The sequence below is a fragment of the Oncorhynchus nerka genome, linkage group LG25 (assembly GCF_034236695.1).
Source record: "Oncorhynchus nerka isolate Pitt River linkage group LG25, Oner_Uvic_2.0, whole genome shotgun sequence".
NCBI lineage: Eukaryota > Metazoa > Chordata > Actinopteri > Salmoniformes > Salmonidae > Oncorhynchus > Oncorhynchus nerka.
The window spans coordinates 31,673,616-31,694,479 of record NC_088420.1 but is presented as its reverse complement, the minus strand read 5'-3'; the positions used below and the strand labels follow the sequence as shown (position 1 = coordinate 31,694,479).

Genomic DNA, 20,864 nt, shown 5'->3' with positions numbered 1-20,864 from the left:
ATCAACAGCCATTTAAAAAAAATGTTTTCACTTTGTCATTATGAGGTATTATGTGTTCATGGGTCTGCTTCATCCAAAAAAGTCAATTTAATCAATTTTGAATTCAGGCTGTAAGACAAAATGTGGAATAAGTCAAGAGGTATGAGTACTTTCTGAAGGCACTGGTTCTACTTAAAAGGCCTTGTACTCCTGCTGCACATTGTTCTGTTGCTGGTACTCCCTGTGTCTACAGTATAGCTTCATTCATGCGTATGTTATTCCTTGTGTTACTATTTTTCTTTTTATTATTATTATTATTTCTTAAGTCTGCATCGCCAGAAAGGGCAAAGCAAGCATTTCACGCCCATTTTATTTGGGGCATGTGACAAATAAAATTTGATTTTAAAAGCTTTAAAACTGGCAGTGATGATGTAGTCCAACCTATATAATAAACCAAGAGACCACTTCAACTACCAAAGTGTAAATGTAAAGCATGCTGGGTGTTATTCGAATGAGCTCAGCCCCGAAACAAGTACAAATTTGGTCGGTCTGGACCTGAGCAAATCGGACAACGCACAGACGTCTAGGCTTTGTTTCACAAGTTTGAACAGCACAGTATGCCACAGTTCAGTACAGTAGAGCACTATACTGTAGTGTACCCTGCTGTACTGTAAGGTACTGTGCTGTTCCAAACTTGTGAAACATAGATGTCTATTATTGGTTCACATTTGGTTCTGACAGGACTAAATCTGGACGTTGAAATCAAGGCCGGTCGTCTAGACATCTATGATTGGTTCAGATTTGGTCTGTTCCGGACCAAAAATCTATGTCAGTGGATGTTGAAATCAAGGCTGTTCCCGACTGCACCAAAAAAACACGCCAGGTCTGAACAGGACCAAAAGAAAGGGTCAAAACTCTCAATAACCACCCACAGTGGGGCAAAAAAACTATTTAGTCAACCACTAATTGTGCAAGTTCTCCCACTTAAAAAGATGAGAGAGGCCTGTAATTTTCATCATAGGTACACTTCAATTATGACAGACAAAATGAGCAAAGAAAATCTGAAAATCACATTGTAGGATTTTTAATGAATTTATTTGCAAATTCTGGTGGAAAATAAGTATTTGGTCAATAACAAAAGTTTATCTCAATACTTTGTTATATACCCTTTGTTGGCAATGACAGAGGTCAAATGTTTTCTGTAAGTCTTCACAAGGTTTTCACACACTGTTGCTGATATTTTGGCCCCATCCTCCATGCAGATCTCCTCTAAAGCAGTGATGTTTTGGGGCTGTTGCTGGGCAACACAGACTTTCAACTCCAAACTCCAAAGATTTTCTATGGGGTTGAGATCTGGAGACTGGCTAGGCCACTCCAGGACCTTGAAATGCTTCTCCTTCGTTGCCCGGGCGGTGTGTTTGGGATCATTGTCATGCTGAAAGACCCAGCCACGTTTCATCTTCAATGCCCTTGCTGATGGAAGGAGGGTTTCACTCAAAATCTCACGATACATGGCCCCATTCATTCTTTCCTTTACACGGATCAGTCGTCCTGGTCCCTTTGCATAACAACAGCCCCAAAGCGTGATGTTTCCACCCCCATGTATGGTGTTCTTTGGATGCAACTCAGCATTCTTTGTCCTCCAAACACGACGAGTTGAGTTTTTACCAAAAAGTTATATTTTGGTTTCATCTGACCATATGACATTCTCCCAATCTTCTTCTGGATCATCCAAATGCTCTCTAGCAAACTTCAGACGGGCCTGGACATGTACTAGCTTAAGCAGGGGGACATGTCTGGCACGGCAGGATTTGAGAAGTTACAGGTCTGTGAGAGCTAGAAATCTTGCTTGTTTGTAGGTGACGAAATACTTATTTTCCACCATAATTTGCAAATAAATTAATGAAAAATCCTACAATGTGATTTTCTGGATTTTTTTTTCTCATTTTGTCTGTCATAGTTGAAGTGTACCTATGATGAAAATTACAGGCCTCTCTCATCTTTTTAAGTGGGAGAACTTGCACAATTGGTGGCTGACTAAATACTTTTTCCCCCCACTGTACATTATGTTTCAATGGCTGACACAACAAGGATTTATGTTACTCATTGCCCTTTGCCGCTACAAATGACAAAGAGAATCAAGTAGATTGCCTCTTGTAGACTGGACATCTCTGGTGTTGTTATTGGAGATTGTGAGAGTTTGATTGATTTGAAACAATTAGTTAAAGGTCAAACAATCACTCAACCAATACCCTTTCTATCAAATTTACATTCAACACAAGTACTGGCAAAACAAACTCTATCATTCTTTATTTGACTTGTTTCTTTGGATCAATTCACCACGGGTGACTGGAACGTGTGACAACACAGCATAACCAGTACATCTAACCCTGTGTTTTAGTGTTGGATCAGGATGTATGCTAATTTGTGAGAGAGAACAAAGAGTGATCAGCGTTTTTTAATATTATGTAGCATCGTGCAGTACTGTACATTGGCCCAGTGTCATTGTGAATCATTTCATCTCACTCATCCAAGGCTATGCCGCTTCAAGCGTTACTTTTTTACCCAGTCTTTTCAAGGTCAGTCCACACACTGAGCAGACTCTCTCCTACTCTTCTATTACTTTACACTTACCATGTGTTCTCTCCCTTTCTGATCACTAGCCTATGAGGAGTCGCCAGAAAACGCAAAGTTTTAGTTCAGGGATACAATATTTTAAACTTAACTTCCATTTCCCCTGAAAAACAGAAGTGGGAACTCTGCTCAGGCATCTTTCTACACCTGCTATGTTAGGTTAGCTGCTCCCTAATGCCTCTCTTCTTTGTATACTCCATTCCTCTTCTCAATATCCATCTGCATCATCTCTCCTTTCCTATCCCCTCTCTGTTCAGACAATAACGAGACCCTGAATCCAAAGGGAAGAGGAAAGGAAAAACAAATCTACATTTTCTCTGTGTTGCTCTCAGCCCTGTATACTGCTAAATGCTGAAAGTAAACTCCTGTCTGCCCCTTTGGGCACAGTTTTAGTAAGCACATGTGTGCTTGTTTTGTTTGGAGCTGGTAGGGGCAATATCAGGATTACCTGATTGATAAATAATCTATTGCCTTCCTGAATTGAATAAGTGAACAATGACAGGGATGTTCAAGCAGCAGTAATCCATCATGAGGGATTCCCTCTCTGAGAAAACAATAGAACATACATCTCTCTTGTTTGGGTGGGTCCATGTTACTCTGTTTGACGACATCTTTAACAACTGTTATTTCAATGCCAATTTCAATGAAGGTGTATATTTTAGGCAGACACAACACCCACATGAGAGCTATACAACACATTAAATGAATATTGGTGGCACCACAGGTAGCTAATTTAGGCAGGACTCCTACTTCTCCAGTTATGCTTCACACATTCATATTGACATGGTGGGTCTAATCAGTTGCCATGGATTCAAATTTAATAAGTGGCATAACTGTACCCTACAATACTACTTGTTTTGCAGAAGGGTAGATAAATGCAATAATTTGTTTTAGGGTTTGGTTTAATTTGCCATTTTGTGGAGAGAGTTGGTCCTGCTACTGGATGCTAGCTGTTGTAGGATTGAAGAGCATTTGATAATAAAACTCTCAGTATTCAGTAGGTCAGCTTTCTCCCAAAGCCCAAATTGCACACTTGATGTTATTCACTGTAGTGTACTTCACTGGTGTTGGAGCCAAGGTTTTCCAATACCCCTAGCTGAAAACTGAATCACTATCATCTTCAGGCAGGGCAAGGCAGGGGCTTCATAAAACCTAACCTTCATTGAATCTATTGTCGACGGGTGGGGTTATCTGATAGATCAGAACAACAAAGCCACAGAGAGGAGGATAGCCAGAGCCCGAGTTATAGTCAACCGCCATTGGTTGTCCACGAACAATAAGACTGTGTTAGATAACTGCATGCAGTGGTTTTGCCAGGGGAGCACTGGCCATGGAATCTACAGCGGTGATCTCCTAAAGTCCTTAACACTACCATAACTGCACTAAACAGATCAGAGTGATAGAAGTTCAACATTTTAAGCCAGATATACAGTACTTTTCAACCTTGAGGGGGGGGTGTGTCGATGTACCATTTTTTGTTGTTGTTGCGTCGAACATAACATCTCATTTTCTAATATGAAATGTGCATACATTAGAATGCTGTGTTGTTACATTCTGTACATGTCAGCATTTGGTGCATATCATGAATGAATCTATTTATCTGTGTGTTATTATACAGTCTACTATGGTATGGGAACACAGTGCGTGCTGGGACATAGTCTCCATTGAGTTAACTGGAGTTGTTTTTTGTGTTTACTAAGGCAGCTGGGAGCCATGAAATATGAATATATAAAGTCTTCCAAATAACTGGGAGTCAATTATGCTTATCATCACCTGCCAAATGCCAATCTGAAGTTCTGCAGTAGTACAGGAAGGTATCGTATCTGTCCAAATCTCAGTCACTGGACACAGAGCACCCGAACTCATTTCCATTTGGTATTTCATCAAAACTAGAATACATCTTGGAGGCCTTCATTTAAAAAAAACTTTATTTTAACAGAGAGTCATACTGAGACCTATTTTACAGAAGAGCCCTGTATTACAGAAATGACATACACACATCAACATATACATACAAAATGCAAGCAGAAAGAAAACACGGTCATAAAAAACAACAACATTCATCAGTAATAAGGTCCTCAATCAGCTTTCTGAATTGCCCTAGAGGCACCAAAACAACACATTCAGAACATTTTGTTCCACAAATAAGGTGTAAGAAACTAAAAGCTGATTTACCTAACTCAGTGGAGACCAAAGGAATGTCCAGTTAGCCTTCCCGGAGACGGGGTGTGGTAACTCATATGTTTAAAGTTTAGTAATGATGTTCGGTACAGTGGGAGTTTTTGAAAAATGGCTTTATAAATGAAAACATAGCAATGTATCAACCTACGTGACATCAAAGAGAGACAACCAACTTTCTGGTAGAGAATGCAGTGATGAGTACTAAAACTGATGCCTGTAATGAAGTGCAGTGTGCTATGATAATGGCTTTAATGAAGTGGCAGATGTGTTCATATAGATGATGTCGCCATAGTCTAGGACCGATAGGACGTCGACTGAATAATTCGCTTTCTACTATTTAGCAAGAGGCATTTAGCAAAATGTTGTTCTTGAAGAAGAACATTTTGATTCTCAGCTTATTAACTAACTCATCAATATGATTTTTATAAGACAGCTTTTCATCTACACAGATATATATTTGTAAGCTGGGACAAAATCAATATGGGCACCATCCAAAGTACATTTGCTTAAATCATCAGAGTTCTTTTTATGCGCTCTAGAGAAAGTTTTACCTGCATTCAATACTAATTTCAGTCCAATTAAGCTTTCTCAACACTGGGGCCCCACAAGGGTGCGTTCTCAGCCCTCTCCTGTACTCCCTGTTCACCCACGACGGCGTGGCCATGCACACCTCAAACTCAATCATCAAGTTTTCAGACAACACAACAGTGGTAGGATTGATTACCAACAACGATGAGACAGCCTAGGGAGGAGGTGAGGGCCCTCGGAGTGTGGTGTCAGGAAAATAACCTCTCACTCAATGTCAGCAAAACAAGAGATGATCGTGGACTTCAGGAAACAGCAAAGGTGGCACCCCCTATCCACATCAACGAGACAGCAGTGGAGAAGATGGAAAGTTTTAAGTTCCTTGGTGTACATATCACCGACAAACTGAAATGGTCCACGCACACAGACAGTGTGGTGAAGAAGGTGCAACAGCGCCTCTTCAACCTCAGGAGGCTGAAAAAATGTGGCTTGTCACCCAAATCCCTCACAAACCTTTACAGGTGCACAATTGAAAGCATCCTGTCGGGCTGTATCGCCGCCTGGTACGGCAACTGCACCACCCACAACCGCAGGGCTCTCCAGAGGAGGGTGCGGTCTGCACAACACATCACCGGGGGAAAACTACCTGCCCTCCAGGACACCTACAACACCCGATGTCACAGAGGAAGGCAAAAAAGATAATCAAGGACAATAACCAACCGAGCCAATACCTGTTCACCCCGCTTCCATCCAGAAGGCGAGGTCAGTAGAGGTGCATCAGAGCTGGGACAGAGAGATTGAAAAACAGCTTCTATCTCAAGGCCATCAGATTGTTAAACAGCCATCACTTGCACAGAGAGGCTGCTGCCTACCTACAGACTTGATATCATTGGCCACTTTAATAAATGGAACACTTTAATAATGCAACTTTAAGAATGTTTACATATCTCGCATTACTCATCTCATATGTACTGTATATACTGTATACTGTATCCTTCACTATCTATTCTTTACTATCTATTGCATCTTAGCCCCTCACCCCTCACTGCTCATCCATATATTTTATACTTATATTTTCTCATCCCATTCCTTTACTAGATTGTGTGTATTAGGTTTTGTTGTGGAATTTGTTAGATATTAGGTTTTGTTATGGAATTTGTTAGATATTAGTTTTTGTTATGGAATTTGTTAGATATTAGGTTTTGTTATGGAATTTGTTAGATATTAGTTTTTGTTGTGGAATTGTTAGATATTACCTGTTAGATACTGCTGCACTGTCAGATCTAGAAACATAAGAATTTCGCTACACTCGCAATAACATCTGCTAACCATGTGTATGTGACCAATAAAATGTTATTTGATTTCATTTCAAGGCTGACCTTAGTTCAGATAGAGCCTGGTCAACCATGGGGACAAAAGCACACACAAAAGTATCATCAGAATACAAGTGCAGGTAACAATTTTTTACAGTCAATATTGTGAAAGTAAATGTTGAGAGGCTTCACTGCAGGTAGATTGTATGTTTAAAATTTCAACATAATGTTTGAAAAAAAAATCGTACAGAACCCAGAATCGACCCCTACGGGACCTTTCGTGTATGCCCAAAAACCCAGATTTAACACCATCAGTAGATACACATTGATTTCCACCTGTCAAGTCATTTTGAAAACAGTTACATGCAACCTGGTCTAGGCCAATTGAGGAAAGCCTCCAAATTAGCGAGTGGTGATCAACAGTATCAAAGGCCTTTGACAGGTCGATTAAGAGGGCAGCACAATGTTGCCTTTATCCATACAGTTAACCACATCATTTATAAATAGGGATGCAGTAGAGATAGTGCTATGACCTGGTCTAAAACCCAACTGATGTACACTACCGTTCAAAAGTTTGGGGTCACTTAGAAATGCCCTTGTTTTTGAAAGAAAAGCTATTTTTTGTCCATAAAATTAACATCAAATTGATCAGAAATACAGTGTAGACATTGTTAATGTTGTAAATGACTAATGTAGCTGGAAACCGATTATTTTTAAAGGAATATCTACATAGTCGTCCGGGATACTGGCCTTCTCGACAGAGTTCCTCTGTCCAGTGTCTGTGCTCTTTTGCCCATCTTAATCTTTTATTTTTATTGGCCAGTCTGAGATATGGCTTTTTCTTTGCAACTCTGCCTAGAAGACCAGCATCCTGGAGTCGCCTCTTCACTGTTGACGTTGGTGTTTTGCAGGTTCTATTTAATGAAGCTGCCAGTTGAGGACTTGTGAGGCATCGGTTTCTCAAACTAGACACTAATGTACTTGTCCTCTTGCTCAGTTGTGCACCGGGGCCTCCCACTATCTATTCTGGTTAGAGCCAGTTTTCACTGTTCTGTGACAGGAGTAGTACACAGCGTTGTACCAGATCTTCAGTTTCTTGGCAATTTCTCGCATGGAATAGCCTTAATTTCTCAGAACAAGAATAGACTGACGAGTTTCGGAAGAAAGGTATTTGTTTCTGGCCATTTTGAGCCTGTAATCGAACCCACAAATGCTGATGCTCCAGAAACTCAACTAGTCTAAAGAAGGACAGTTTTATTTTATTTTATTTCACCTTTATTTAACCAGGTAGGCTAGTTGAGAAAAAGTTCTCATTTGCAACTGCGACCTGGCCAAGATAAAGCAAAGCAGTGTGACACAGACAACAACACAGAGTTACACATGGAGTAAACAATAAACAAGCCAATAACACAAACAAGTCAATGATACAGTAGAGAAAAGAAAGTCTATATACAGTGTGTGCAAAATACATGAGGAGGTAGGCAATAAATAGGCCATAGGAGCAAATAATTACAATTTAGCAGATTAACACTGGAGTGATAAATGAGCAGCTGATGATGTGCAAACAGAGATACTGGTGTGCAAAAGAGCAGAAAAGTAAATCTAATAAAAACAGTATGGGGATGAGGTAGGTAGATTGGATGGGCTATTTACAGATGGACTATGTACAGCTGCAGTGATCAGTTAGCTGCTCAGATAGTTGATGTTTAAAGTTGGTGAGGGAAATAAAAGTCTCCAACTTCAGCGTATTTTGCAATTCGTTCCAGTCACTGGCAGCAGAGAACTGGAAGGAAAGGCGGCCAAATTAGGTGTTGGCTTTGGGGATGATCAGTGAGATATACCTGCTGGAACGTGTGCTACGGGTGGGTGTTGTTATCGTGACCAGTGAACTGAGATAAGGCGGAGCTTTACCTAGCATAGACTTATAGATGACCTGGAGCCAGTGGGTCTGGCGACGACTATGTAGCGAGGGCCAGCCGACTAGAGCATATAGGTCGCAGTGGTGGGTGTATAAGGTGATTTGGTAACAAAACGGATGGCACTGTGATAGACTGCATCCAGTTTGCTGAGTAGAGTGTTGGAAGCTATTTTGTAGATGACATCTCCAAAGTCGAGGATCGGTAGGATAGTCAGTTTTACTAGGGTAAGTTTGGCGGCGTGAGTGAAGGAGGCTTTGTTGCGAAATAGAAAGCCGATTCTAGATTTGATTTTGGATTGGAGATGTTTAATATGAGTCTGAAAGAAGAGTTTACAGTCTAGCCAGACACCTAGGTATTTATAGTTGTCCACATATTCCAGGTTGGAACCATCCAGGGTGGTGATGCTAGTCGGGCGGATGGGTGCGGGCAGCGAACGGTTGAAAAGCATGCAATTGGTTTTACTAGCATTTAAGAGCAGTTGGAGGCCACGGAAGGAGTGTTGTTTGGCATTGAAGCTCGTTTTATTGTTTCTTTAATCAGGACAGCAGTTGTCAGCTGTGCCAACATAATTGAAACAGGGTTTCTAATGATCAATTAGCCTTTTAAAATTATAAACTTGGATTAGCTAACACAAAGTGCCATTGGAACACAGGAGTGATGGTTGCTGATAATGGGCCTCTGTACGCCTATATTCCATGAAAAAATCTGCCGTTTCCAGCTACAATAGTCATTTACAACATTAACAATGTCTACACTGTATTTCTGATCAATTTGATGTTATTTTAATGTACAAAAAATATGCTTTTGTTTAACAAACAAGGAAATTTCTAAGTGACCACAAACTTTTGAACGGTTGTGTACATTTAGAGTACATTTCTAAGACAAGAAAGATCTTAGCTGAGAATTAGTCATTGATTCTAATATTTTAGATAGCCAAGAAAGTTTAGAAATAGAGTGATAATTATTTAGGTCACAAGGGTCACCACCTTTTGTGAAGGGGAAGTACATGGGCCGCCTTCCAAACTTTGGGGATAGTACCAGATATAATGGTCAGGTTACAAATATGGGTTAATGATTCAGCAATCAGGGGAGCAGAGAGCTGCACCAAAACTGCACCAACCTAGCTAATTTCCAATTTATACGAAATTGTTTGACTACAGAGGTAGCAAAACTGTACTTCGAAACTATGATACTCCCCCACTTAACATACTGCTTGACTAGTTGGGCCCAAGCTTGCTGTACAACATTAAAACCTATTCAGTCTGTCTACAAACAGGCTCTCAAAGTGCTTGATAGGAAGCCCAATAGCCATCATCATTGTCACATCCTTAGAAAGCATGAGCTCTTGAAAATCTTGTGCAATACACCGACGCATGTCTTGTATTCAAGATCCTTAATGGCCTGGCTCCCCCTCCACTCAATATTTTTGTTAAACAGAAAACCCAGACATATGGCAGCAGATCCACAAGGTCTGCCATGAGAGGTGACTGTATAGTTCCCCTAAGGAAAAGCACCTTTAGTAAATCTGCATTCTCTGTGAGAGCTTCCCATGTCTGGAATACACTGCCATCAGACACACATAACTGCACCACATATCACACTTTCACAAAATGCTTGAAGACATGGCTAAAGGTCAATCAGATTTGTGAACATGGTCCCTAGCTGTGTGTTGCCGCTTTCCATGTTGTCTGTTGTCTGTAGCTTGTGAGGTGTGGAAACACTTTGTTGCTTTTATGAATTTTGTATTGCTGCTTTTTGTTCTGTCTGTATGCTACGTCTTGCTTGTCCTATGTTGCTCTGTCTGTATGCTATGTCTTGCTTGTCCTATGTTGCTATGTCTTGCTTGTTCTATGTTGCTATTGTCTATATTGTAATTGTTTTTAATAACCTGCCCAGGGACTGCGGTTGAAAATTAGCCGGCTGGCTAAAACCGGCACTTTTACTGAAACGTTGATTAATGTGCACTGTCCCTGTAAAAATAAACTTAAACTCAACTCAACTCAACTCAAAAATGGGTTAAGCTTATCAGGCTTAGTGGATCTTTTTTACATAAATATTAAGCAAGGCATCGAGCACATCACAGGTAATGAAAGAAAGATTCACTAGAAGGTGACGGGTTAAGCGTCAAGTCGGCTAGAGGCTGGCAGAGGGAAGAGCAGTCGATTGGCTGACCAGGAATACAGGAGGCAGTGGCTAAATCAGAGTAGGACATGTCATGTAAATACCCCTGAGGAATACACTTCAAAAAATATATTTAATTAAACGATGATTAGTATTATGCTGTTGATGTAGGCTAAACTGAGTAGAAGATGCAACTCACTGAAAGCAAAGGCAGATTTAGCATCAGTCAGCACCAGTTTATTGATTTTCTATAACTGTAGCAAAACATTCTGCATACAGACAGGTACATTTTGTTTGTATTATTATTATTTATTTATTTAAACATTTTACCCCTTTTTCTCCCCAATTCGACATTCAATTGGTAGTTACAGTCTTGTCCCATCGCTGCAACTCCCATACGGACTCGGGTGAGGCGAAGGTCGAGAGCCATGCGTCCTCCGAAACACGACCTTGCCAAACCCCACTGCTTCTTGACACACTGCTCGCTTAACCCGGAAACCAGCCGCACTAATGTTTTGGCTGGTGACCGAGTCAGCGTGCATGCTACAGACAGACAAATATTGAAAGTGAAAAGAACAAATTGAGCCACTGTTGAAACTCAGGGTTCTATTCAATCAGATCCGCTTTAGCCGACATCCGTATAGCAGTTGTTTTGGCAGTGTTGGATGTGGAACTAGGCTACATTAGAGCTGTCAAATCCTTAAGAGGCTCCTGACATTAAGCTATACCAAAGACTGTCTATTATATTGACAATATACTCGAGTGACCGCTCTAACAATGGAAATACATGTCCTCAAAGATAGAAGGCAAGCAGGAAGAGGCGAGATTAAGTGGGACCATTCTAGCCAATGAGAGGGCAGATATACGTGTGAACAACAGGCCATAGATCTAGATAGAGGACTCATCTTTGAATCTGTGCCATTATAGCATCTGTGAAAGTATGGACAGTGCCATTGAGGCTATCTCCATTTTAAAGTAGCAATTGTCTTCTTCTTCAATGGCTGACTGCTCCCAACTCATAGGAATCCCACCTAGTTGACTATTTTAAAATGATTAGAAGCCCTTAATGGCAATGTCCATGCTAAAATGGGTTATATCCATGATGAGTCCTCTATCTTTCTCTATGACAACTGATATAAAGTTGTTTTTTCCCACGTGTGTCCACATATCAGTGCATTCGTAAAAACCTAACCATTACGAAACTTCTGTTTTAGCAAATTAGCAATTACATTTTTTGTTGACCAAATTCGACACTCTCACTGACCTCCATACAAAAAATCCTCACTTCATGTGCTTATTTTCATGGACAGAGTAAATCCTCTCCCGCTTCACCTCTTACTCTCTGGCTATACCTATAATGTAATTGGCTGCAGGGAGTTGATTAAAGAGAAATCCCACACAGCATTGTTTACAAATGCAAACACTGGAATATGAGATGTAATCTCGACCTCTATTCGGCTGATTTAAATTCTCATGATTTTGTTGAATGATTTTCAGTTTAAGAGTCATTATTTCTATATAGCCTACACTTTCTTGATCTGAACTTGGGATGGGTGTGGCTTCGTGACACAATGATCAATAGCAGCTGGTCACTGATTTGACAGCTCCAACCAGTTACACCTCTGACACCACCAACACATCAGTTATGAGGGTGTCGGCTGCCGCTGGTTAACGCTTGATCTGATTGAATGTAGGCCTCAGTCAAATAAGACCGGAGAACCCTGTACACGTACAGTGCATTCTGAAAGTATTCAGACCCTTTGACTTTTTCCATATTTTGCTAAATCACAGCCTTATTCTAAAACAGATGAAATTGTTTTTTCCCCTCATCAATCTATACACAATACCCAATAATGACAAAGCAAAAATAGGTTTTTCAAAAAACAAAAATATCACATTGGCATTAGTATTCAGACCCTTTACTCAGTACTTTGTTGAAGCACTTTTGGCAGCAGTTGCAGCCTCGAGTCTTCTTGGGTATGACACTACAAGCTTGGCACACCTGTATTTGGGAAGTTTCTCCCATTCTTCTCTGCAGATCCTCTCAAGCTCTGTCAGGTTGGATGGGGAGCGTCGCTGCACAGCTATTTTCAGGTCTCTCCAGAGATATTAGATCGAGTTCAAGTCTGGGCTCTGGCTGGGGCACTCAATGACGTTCGGAGACTTGTCACGAAGCCACTCCTGCGTTGTCTTGGCTGTGTGCTTAGGGTCGGTGTCCTGTTGGAAGATGAACCTTGCCCCAGTCTGAGGTCCTGAGCACTCTGGAGCAGGTTTTCATCAAGGATCTCTCTGTACTTTGCTCCGTTAATTTTTCCCTCTATCCTGACTTGTCTCCCAGTCCCTGCCGCTGAAAAACATCCCCACAGCATAATGCTGCCACCACCTTTCTTCACTGTGGGGATGGTGCCAAGTTTCCTCCAGACAGCACGCTTGGCATTCAGGCCAAAGAGTTCAATCATGGTTTCATCAGACCAGAGAAACGTTTTCCTCATGGTCTGAGAGTCCTTTAGGTGCCTTTTGGCAAACTCCAAGTGGGCTGTCATGGGCCTTTTACTGAGGAGTGGATTCCGTCTGGCCACTCTACCATAAAGGCCTGACTGGTGGAGTGCTGCAGAGATGGTTGTCTTTGTGGAAGGTTCTCCCATCTCCACAGAGGCGCTCTGTCAGTGTGACCATCGGCTTCTTGGTCACCTCCCTGACCAAGGCCCTTCTCCCCCAATTGCTCAGTTTGGCCAGGCAGCCAGCTCTAGGAAGGGTCTTGGTGGTTCCAAACTTCTTCCATCTAATAATGATGGAGACCACTGTGTTCTTGGGGACCTTCAATGCTACAGACAATTTTTGGTACCCTTCCCCAGATCTGTGCCCTGATATAGTCCTGTCTCGGAGCTCTACGGACAATTCCTTCGACCTCATGGCTTGGTTTTTGCTCTGACATGCACTGTCAACTGTGGGACCTTAAAATTGATTTCATTGTCATATTTTGTCAACAATCTACACAGAATATTCTGTCAAAGTGTGTGCCTATCCAAATCATGTCCAATCAATTGAATTTATCACAGGTGGCCTCCAATCAAGTTGTAGAAACATCTCAAAGATGATAAATGGAAACAAGATGCACCTGAGCTAAATGTAGAGTCTCATAGCAAAGGGTCTGAATACTTAAATAAGGTATTCCGTTTTATATATTTTTTATAAATATGCAAAAAATTCTAAAAACGCTTTATGGGGTAGATAGTGGTCATTGGTGGTCATTTAAAAAAATCTATTTTAGAATTAGGGAAGTGGTCTGAATACTTTCCATCATAGCTTTGTGAAGTTTATGGAAATTCTGTACATATGATTGGGGTCCCCAGGATCGAGTTTGGGAAACACTGCTTTAGTATGACAACTTCAAAGGGAGGAATGTGTTGAATTTGCACCCTTTGTCTCATCTTCTTCCATCTTTGAGAGACGTATGGTGAATATACAATGAGGTTACAGACACAATGGTTTCTTCCTTTTCAACATATCATAAACAGAAAGACTGCACATCATACAACATCTCAAGCAACACAACACAACTGTTCCATTATTATAATTTTTTGATTGAACCTTTATTTAACTAGGCAAGTCAGTTAAGAACAAATTATTATTTACAATGGCGGCCTACCGGGAACAGTGGGTTAACTGCATGTTCAGGGGCAGAATGACAGATGTATATCTTGTCAGCTCGGGGATTCAATCTAGCAGCCTTTCGGTTACTGGCCCAACACTCTAACCACTAGGCTACCTGCCGCCCCTACACTCTAACCACTAGGCTACCTGCCGCCCCAGCATAACTGCTAGTACAGAAGTATACAATATAGGTACAGTAACATTATATATATGTGAAGAATAATGATGCTTATGAGCTGATGTATACAAGAATGAAAAAGCTTATTGTAAAGCAAGATAAGGGAGAGTCTCCATACTGTATTTTGACGTAAAAGGCATTGCTACTGCTTTCATTCACCAAGTGTTATTACACTGGCACAATGCACACAAGCACGCACACACACGTACACACACGTACACACACACACAGACCCACACACAGACACACACACACAATTTATTGAAATTCAGATAAGTAATAAAGTCCTCACAGTTTGCAAACAGTCTAAAATTTGTTATCCAGTAACCTCAAATGTTGTAGCGCTAACTGTTGTTATAGCAACACAATATTCTTTAAATATTTACATTTATTTAATGATCAACTAAATCTACTTCATATATTGTATGTCCTTTACTTTACAATGAAGATAAAAATGGATTTCCTTGAAGTTTTCACTGTAGTTTACTGCTGCCTCCTAACCATTCCACACAAACTTGCTGCAATAGCAAACAAGATTAATTTCCAATTAAAAATGCAAATCCACTGCAAATACAAATTGACCGATAAAGCTGTTGAGAGCAAAGCCAATAGAAAACATACATTTAAACGGTATTTTCCATTTCCAACATGGTAGTTTATCTCAGACCTACATTCAATTAAAACTAGGTTTTAAACGCAGCTAAGATTTAATGTCAGGGAGTCAAGCAGGGGTTATCCTCATGGTGTTGACTTTAATCAAATGAAAGTCCTTTTGAGTAAAACCTTTTTTCTATACCGTTATTATTTCACCAGGGTCTCCGTTTACACACAGGCTCCTGCAGCATCAAAAGGCTTGATACTATATATTGATGTGCCACTTGATATGTACATAAATATTCATATGAATAAATTCCATTATGTACACCTTCATCCATATTTCTTCAACACAAATGACTAAATACAATTCTAGGTCAGCCTAGACTTGACCAAGACAAGAAGTGATTTCATGTAAGTTAAGTGGTTTATCTGTTAATGAACGCTGTGTTAAATAGACCCGCACTGGGTGAATACACAGCGATCCAAGCCTTCAGTCCTTAACATTCAAACTGCCATGAGCTGGGTATATTTCATTATGCTTGTCTGCAGGTAAGCTCTATTGTTCTAGAGGTTTTACTCTGAGTAATTCTCTCTGTAATCCTCAGTGAGTCCCAAACGAAATAACAAAAATTGTCTGAGCCTTTAATGCTACAAAACATCCCACAGTGCTCTCTGATTGAATAACAACCTGAAGGAAACTTCAGGATGCAGGTTTCTGTGTGAGATGTTGCTGTTAAGCCTTGCCTGGTGAGGCTTGAATAATCTGTCTTGGGTTCTAGATGTTTGAGGTTTATTTGCTCATTTACATTCTACCCTCAGCTCTCCCAGACAGCATCCCCCTGGAACCATACTATCCAACTCTTAAATTGATGAAAAGGAGGAGAGTATTTCAGAGAGAGTTAGAGAGATAATGTGTGTATGAAATGAATACACTACAGATGAGGAGCCACCAATCTGAACATGCAGCTAGAAATATATGCAACTCAGTTTTAGTACACAAAAAATATTTGTGAGTTTATTATCCTTTTTTAATATATTTTTTTACATGTCCTCAATGAGTTCCTCCCTCCCCTTCACCCTGATCGTGCCTATATCTTGGCCAACAGCAGCAAAAGGGACAAACATAAGGAGAGCAACCAGAAAGAGGCGGGACCTAGATGGTGGGTGTGTGCTTTTAGAGACTCCTGGTTAATCTCTTCCTGGTTGGGTGGGCTCAGGGCATCAGCAGTGCCAGTTGGTTGGTTACGACTGGAGCACATGTCATACAGGTTACCAGAAAACTGCATCTTCTTGGACTCCTGTCGCAGAGACTCCCAGACTGCAGCAGCCTCATCAGGACAGCCCGCCATCGCCACGTTCGCACAGTCATGAAACTCATCCCAGGACCTGTAGGGGATGGAAGAGAGATGGTCACATAGCTCTTGAGTTCTAGAATAACTTTTATACGTCCATATCTTTCTAACAACCAGGTATAACAATGTAGTTCAAGACACTATTATTCATCTGTGTGATACAGTAAAGGATCCCCCATGAAACCATGGTTGTAGTTATTTGGTTGCTATGGGAAGGGCTGTGTGTAAATCTATAAGAAGGAGATCAGGTAGAAGAAGATTGGTCCAACACGACATATGCCCGTAACACTACACATCATAGATTCACATTCCCTGGGTACAAGTGCAGAAAGGCTAAACTTGTACTGTATTTGGATATGGGCCCTTAGTATAAACTCAACCCTAAAACAGCACATCTGCTGGGGGCTTAGGTGCATCTGTTTACCATACACACAGGAGACCTTGAGGGGAATGGGTGAAACAAAGTGGAAGCAAAATGCAGCCTTGCAAAGTCCCAGAGTCACATGTGCAGTAGAAAACAGCAGAGTAACAGCAGGTGAAGGGTAACTTGTTAGCTAAATCTGACCGCAGTCTCTTTTCTGATTAAAATAATAAAGGATTGCTGAGGTGTTAGATTGAACACTTGATCTAAAACATACACCGCATGCTAATGCATAGACAAACACACATAAAAATACACACAAACCAAGTTTGAGGGAAACAATGACATTACCCGTTCTAATAATGGCAGATTTCCCCTTCATTTCTATTCTATACTCATAGTAAGTTCTCCTATCATTCCATAGAGAATACTGACAGTAGTGCAGCCTTGGCCTAGATGCAAATCTGAGAATTTTATCCAGGAGAGAAAATACTGCCTTTCTACTGGTCCCTGATAGATTCCTGGGAAGTGTGTGAATATGTGTTAGCACGTGCATATGCGAGTTTGTGTGTGTGGGTGTGTTTGTGTTTGTGTCAATGTGCACTGGACACACATGTACAGGTAACTGCCAAAAATAAAGGAAACACCAACATAAAATGTCTTAATAGGGCGTTGGGCCACCATGATCCAGAACAGCTTCAAAGCACCTTGGCATAGACTTAAGAGTATCTGTAACTCTATTGGAGCGATGGAACACCATTCTTCTATGAGAATTTCCAAAATGTGGTGTTTTGTTGCTGGTGGTGGAAAAGACTCTCTAAGGCGCCACTCAAGAATCTTCTTAAGTGTTCAATTGGGTTGCGATCTGGTGACTGAGACGGCCATTGCATATGGTTTACATCGTTTTCATGCTCATCAAACCATTCAGTGACCACGTATGCCCTGTGGATAGGGCCATTGCCACCTGTGTGGAAGCACCCACTTTCAATATACTTTGTATCTCTCAAGTGTTTCTATTATTTGGGCAGTTACCTGTATGCAACGGTGTGCTGACTGAGTGGCAGGATTACCTTAATTGGTACCTACAAAAGAGTACAGAAGAGATTGAGTCATTTTGACTCAATATGAATTTAAAATGCAAATATCCATTTTTATGTCATGTCCCCCTCCTTGACTTTTCTTTAATAAGTCTATATAACAGACGTATTGTATGTGGTCCAAAGATTATGCAAAAAAGCAAATCCATGCTTTTGTCACTTCTAGATTAGACTACTGCAATGCTCTACTTTTGGGCTACCCGGATAAAGCACAAATAAACTTCAGTTAGTGCTAATTACGACTGCTGGAATCTTGACTAGAACACAAATATTTGATCGTATTACTCCAGTGCTAACCTCTCTACATTGGCTTCCTGTTAAGGCTAGGGCTGATTTCAAGGTTTCACTGCTAACCTACAAAGCATTACATGGGCTTGCTCCTACCTGTCTCTCTGATTTGGTCCTGCCGTACACACCTAACAGGTGGGCCAAAAGTTTTGAGAATGACACAAATATTAATTTTCACAAAGTCTGCTGCCTCAGTTTGTATGATGGCAATTTACATATTCTCCAGAAAGAAGTGATCAGATGAATTGCAATTTATTGCAAAGTCCCTCTTTGCCATGCAAATAAACTGAATCCCCCAAAAACATTTCCACTGCATATCAGCCCTGCCACAAAAGGACCAGCTGACATCATGTCAGTGATTCTCTCGTTAACACAGGTGTGAGTGTTGACGAGGACAAGGCTGGAGATCACCCTGTCATGCTGATTGAGTTCGAATAACAGACTGGAAGCTTCAAAAGGAGGGTGGTGCTTGGAATCATTGTTCTTCCTCTGTCAACCATGGTTACCTGCAAGGAAACACGTGCCGTCATCATTGCTCTGCACAAAAAGGGCTTCAGAGACAAGGATATTGCTGCCAGTAAGATTGCACCTAAATCAACCATTTATCGGATCATCAAGAACTTCAAGGAGAGCGGTTCAATTGTTGTGAAGAAGGCTTCAGGGCGCCCAAGAAAGTCCAGCAAGCGCCAGGACAGTATCCTAAAGTTGATTCAGCTGCGGGATCGGGGCATCACCAGTACAGAGCTTGCTCTGTGTGTGCATCTGCACGCACAGTGAGGCAAAGACTTTTGGAGGATGGCCTGGTGTCAAGAAGGGCATCAAAGAAGCCACTTCTCTCCAGGAAAAACATCAGGGACAGACTGATATTCTGAAAAAGGTACAGGGATTGGACTGCTGAGGACTGGGGTAAAGTAATTTTCTCTGATGAATCCCCTTTCCGATTGTTTGGGGCATCCAGAAAAAAGCTTGTCCGGAGAAGACAAGGTGAGCGCTACCATCAGTCCTGTGTCATGCCAACAGTAAATTATCCTGAGACCATTCATGTGTGGAGTTGCTTCTCAGCCAAGGGAGTGGGCTCGCTCACAATTTTGCCTAAGAACACAGCCATGAATAAAGAATGGTACCAACACATCCTCCGAGAGCAACTTCTCCCAACCATCCAGGAACAGTTTGGTGACGAACAATGCCTTTTCCAGCATGATGGATGGAGCACCTTGTCATAAGGCAAAAGTGATAACTAAATGGCTCGGGGAACAAAACTGATATTTTGGGTCCATGGCCAGGAAACTCCCCAGACCTTAATCCCATTGAGAACTTGTGGTCAATCCTCAAGAGGCGGGTGGACAAACAAAAACCCACAAATTCTGACAAACTCCAAGCATTGATTATGCAAGAATGGGCTGCCATCAGTCAGGATGTGGCCCAGAAGTTAATTGACAGCATGTCAGGGAGGATTGCAGAGGTCTTGAAAAACAAGGGTCAACACTGCAAATATTGACTCTGCATCAACTTCATGTAATTGTCAATAAAAGCCTTTGACACTTATGAAATGCTTGTAATTATACTTCAGTATTCCATAGTAACATTTGACAAAAAATATCTAAAGACACTGAAGCAGCAAACTTTGTGGAAATTAATATTTGTGTCATTCAAAACTTTTGGCCACGACTGTACATGTATGCTACGGTCACAAGACGCAAGCCTCCTTATTGTCCCTAACATTTTGAAGCAAACAGCTCGAGGCATTTTATGGAATGGTCTGCCTATCCATGCGAGAGACGCAGACTCTGTCTCGATCTTTAAGTCTTTATTGAAGACTCATCTCTTTAGTAAGTTCTATGATTGAGTGTAGTCTGGCCCAGGGGTACGAATATGAACGGAAAGGCACTGGAGCGACGAGCAGCCCTTGCTGTATCTGCCTGGCCGGTTCGCCTCTCTCCACTGGGATTCTCTGCCTCTGACCCTATTATGAGGGCTGAGCCACTGGCTTACTTGTGCTCTTACATGCCATCCCTAGGAGGGGTGCGTCACTTGAGTGGGTTGAGTCACCGACGTGATCTTCCTGTCTGGGTTGACGCCCCCTCGGGTTCGTGCCGTAGGGGAGATCTTCATGGGCTATAATCAGCCTTGTCTCAGGGTAGTACGTTGGTGTTTTGCGGATCTCCCTCTAGTGGTGTGGGGGTTGTGCTTTGGTCAAGTGGGTGGGGTTATATCCTACCTAATTGGTCCTGTTCGGGGGTATCGTCAGACGGGGCCACAGTGTCTCCTGACCCCTCCTGTCTCAGCCTCCAGTTTCTATGCAAGCATTAGTTTATGTGTCGGGGGACTAGGGTCAGTCTATTATATATCTGGTGTAATTCTCCTGTGTCCTGTGTGCATTTAAGTATGCTCCCTTTCTCTCTCTCTTCCTCTCCCTCCCCTCCTGGAGGACCTGAGCCCTAGGACCATGCCTCAGGAATTCCTGGCCTGATGACTCCTTGCTGTCCCCAGTCCACCTGGTCGTGCTGCTGCTCCAGTTTCAACTGTTCTGCCTGTGGCTATGGAACCGTCGTGCTACCTTGTACCGGACCTGTTGATTTTGACTCTCCCTCTCTACCGCACCTGCTGTCTCGAATTCTGAAAGCTCAGCTATGAAAAGCCAACTGACATTTACACCTGAGGTAAT

At 41.6% G+C, this 20,864-nt stretch overlaps 1 protein-coding gene across 1 annotated transcript in view; it reads right to left on the bottom strand.

Annotated features, from left to right (window-relative positions):
* Positions 1 to 14,184: 14,184 nt before the first annotated feature.
* nrn1la (neuritin 1-like a) overlaps positions 14,185 to 20,864 on the bottom strand; it is a 53,709-nt gene continuing 47,029 nt past the window's right edge. The window contains exon 3 of the mRNA XM_029633469.2: positions 14,185 to 16,487. Within this exon, the coding sequence (XP_029489329.2) occupies positions 16,190 to 16,487 (298 nt within the window). The 3' untranslated portion in view covers positions 14,185 to 16,189. The remainder of the gene's footprint in view (positions 16,488 to 20,864) is intronic.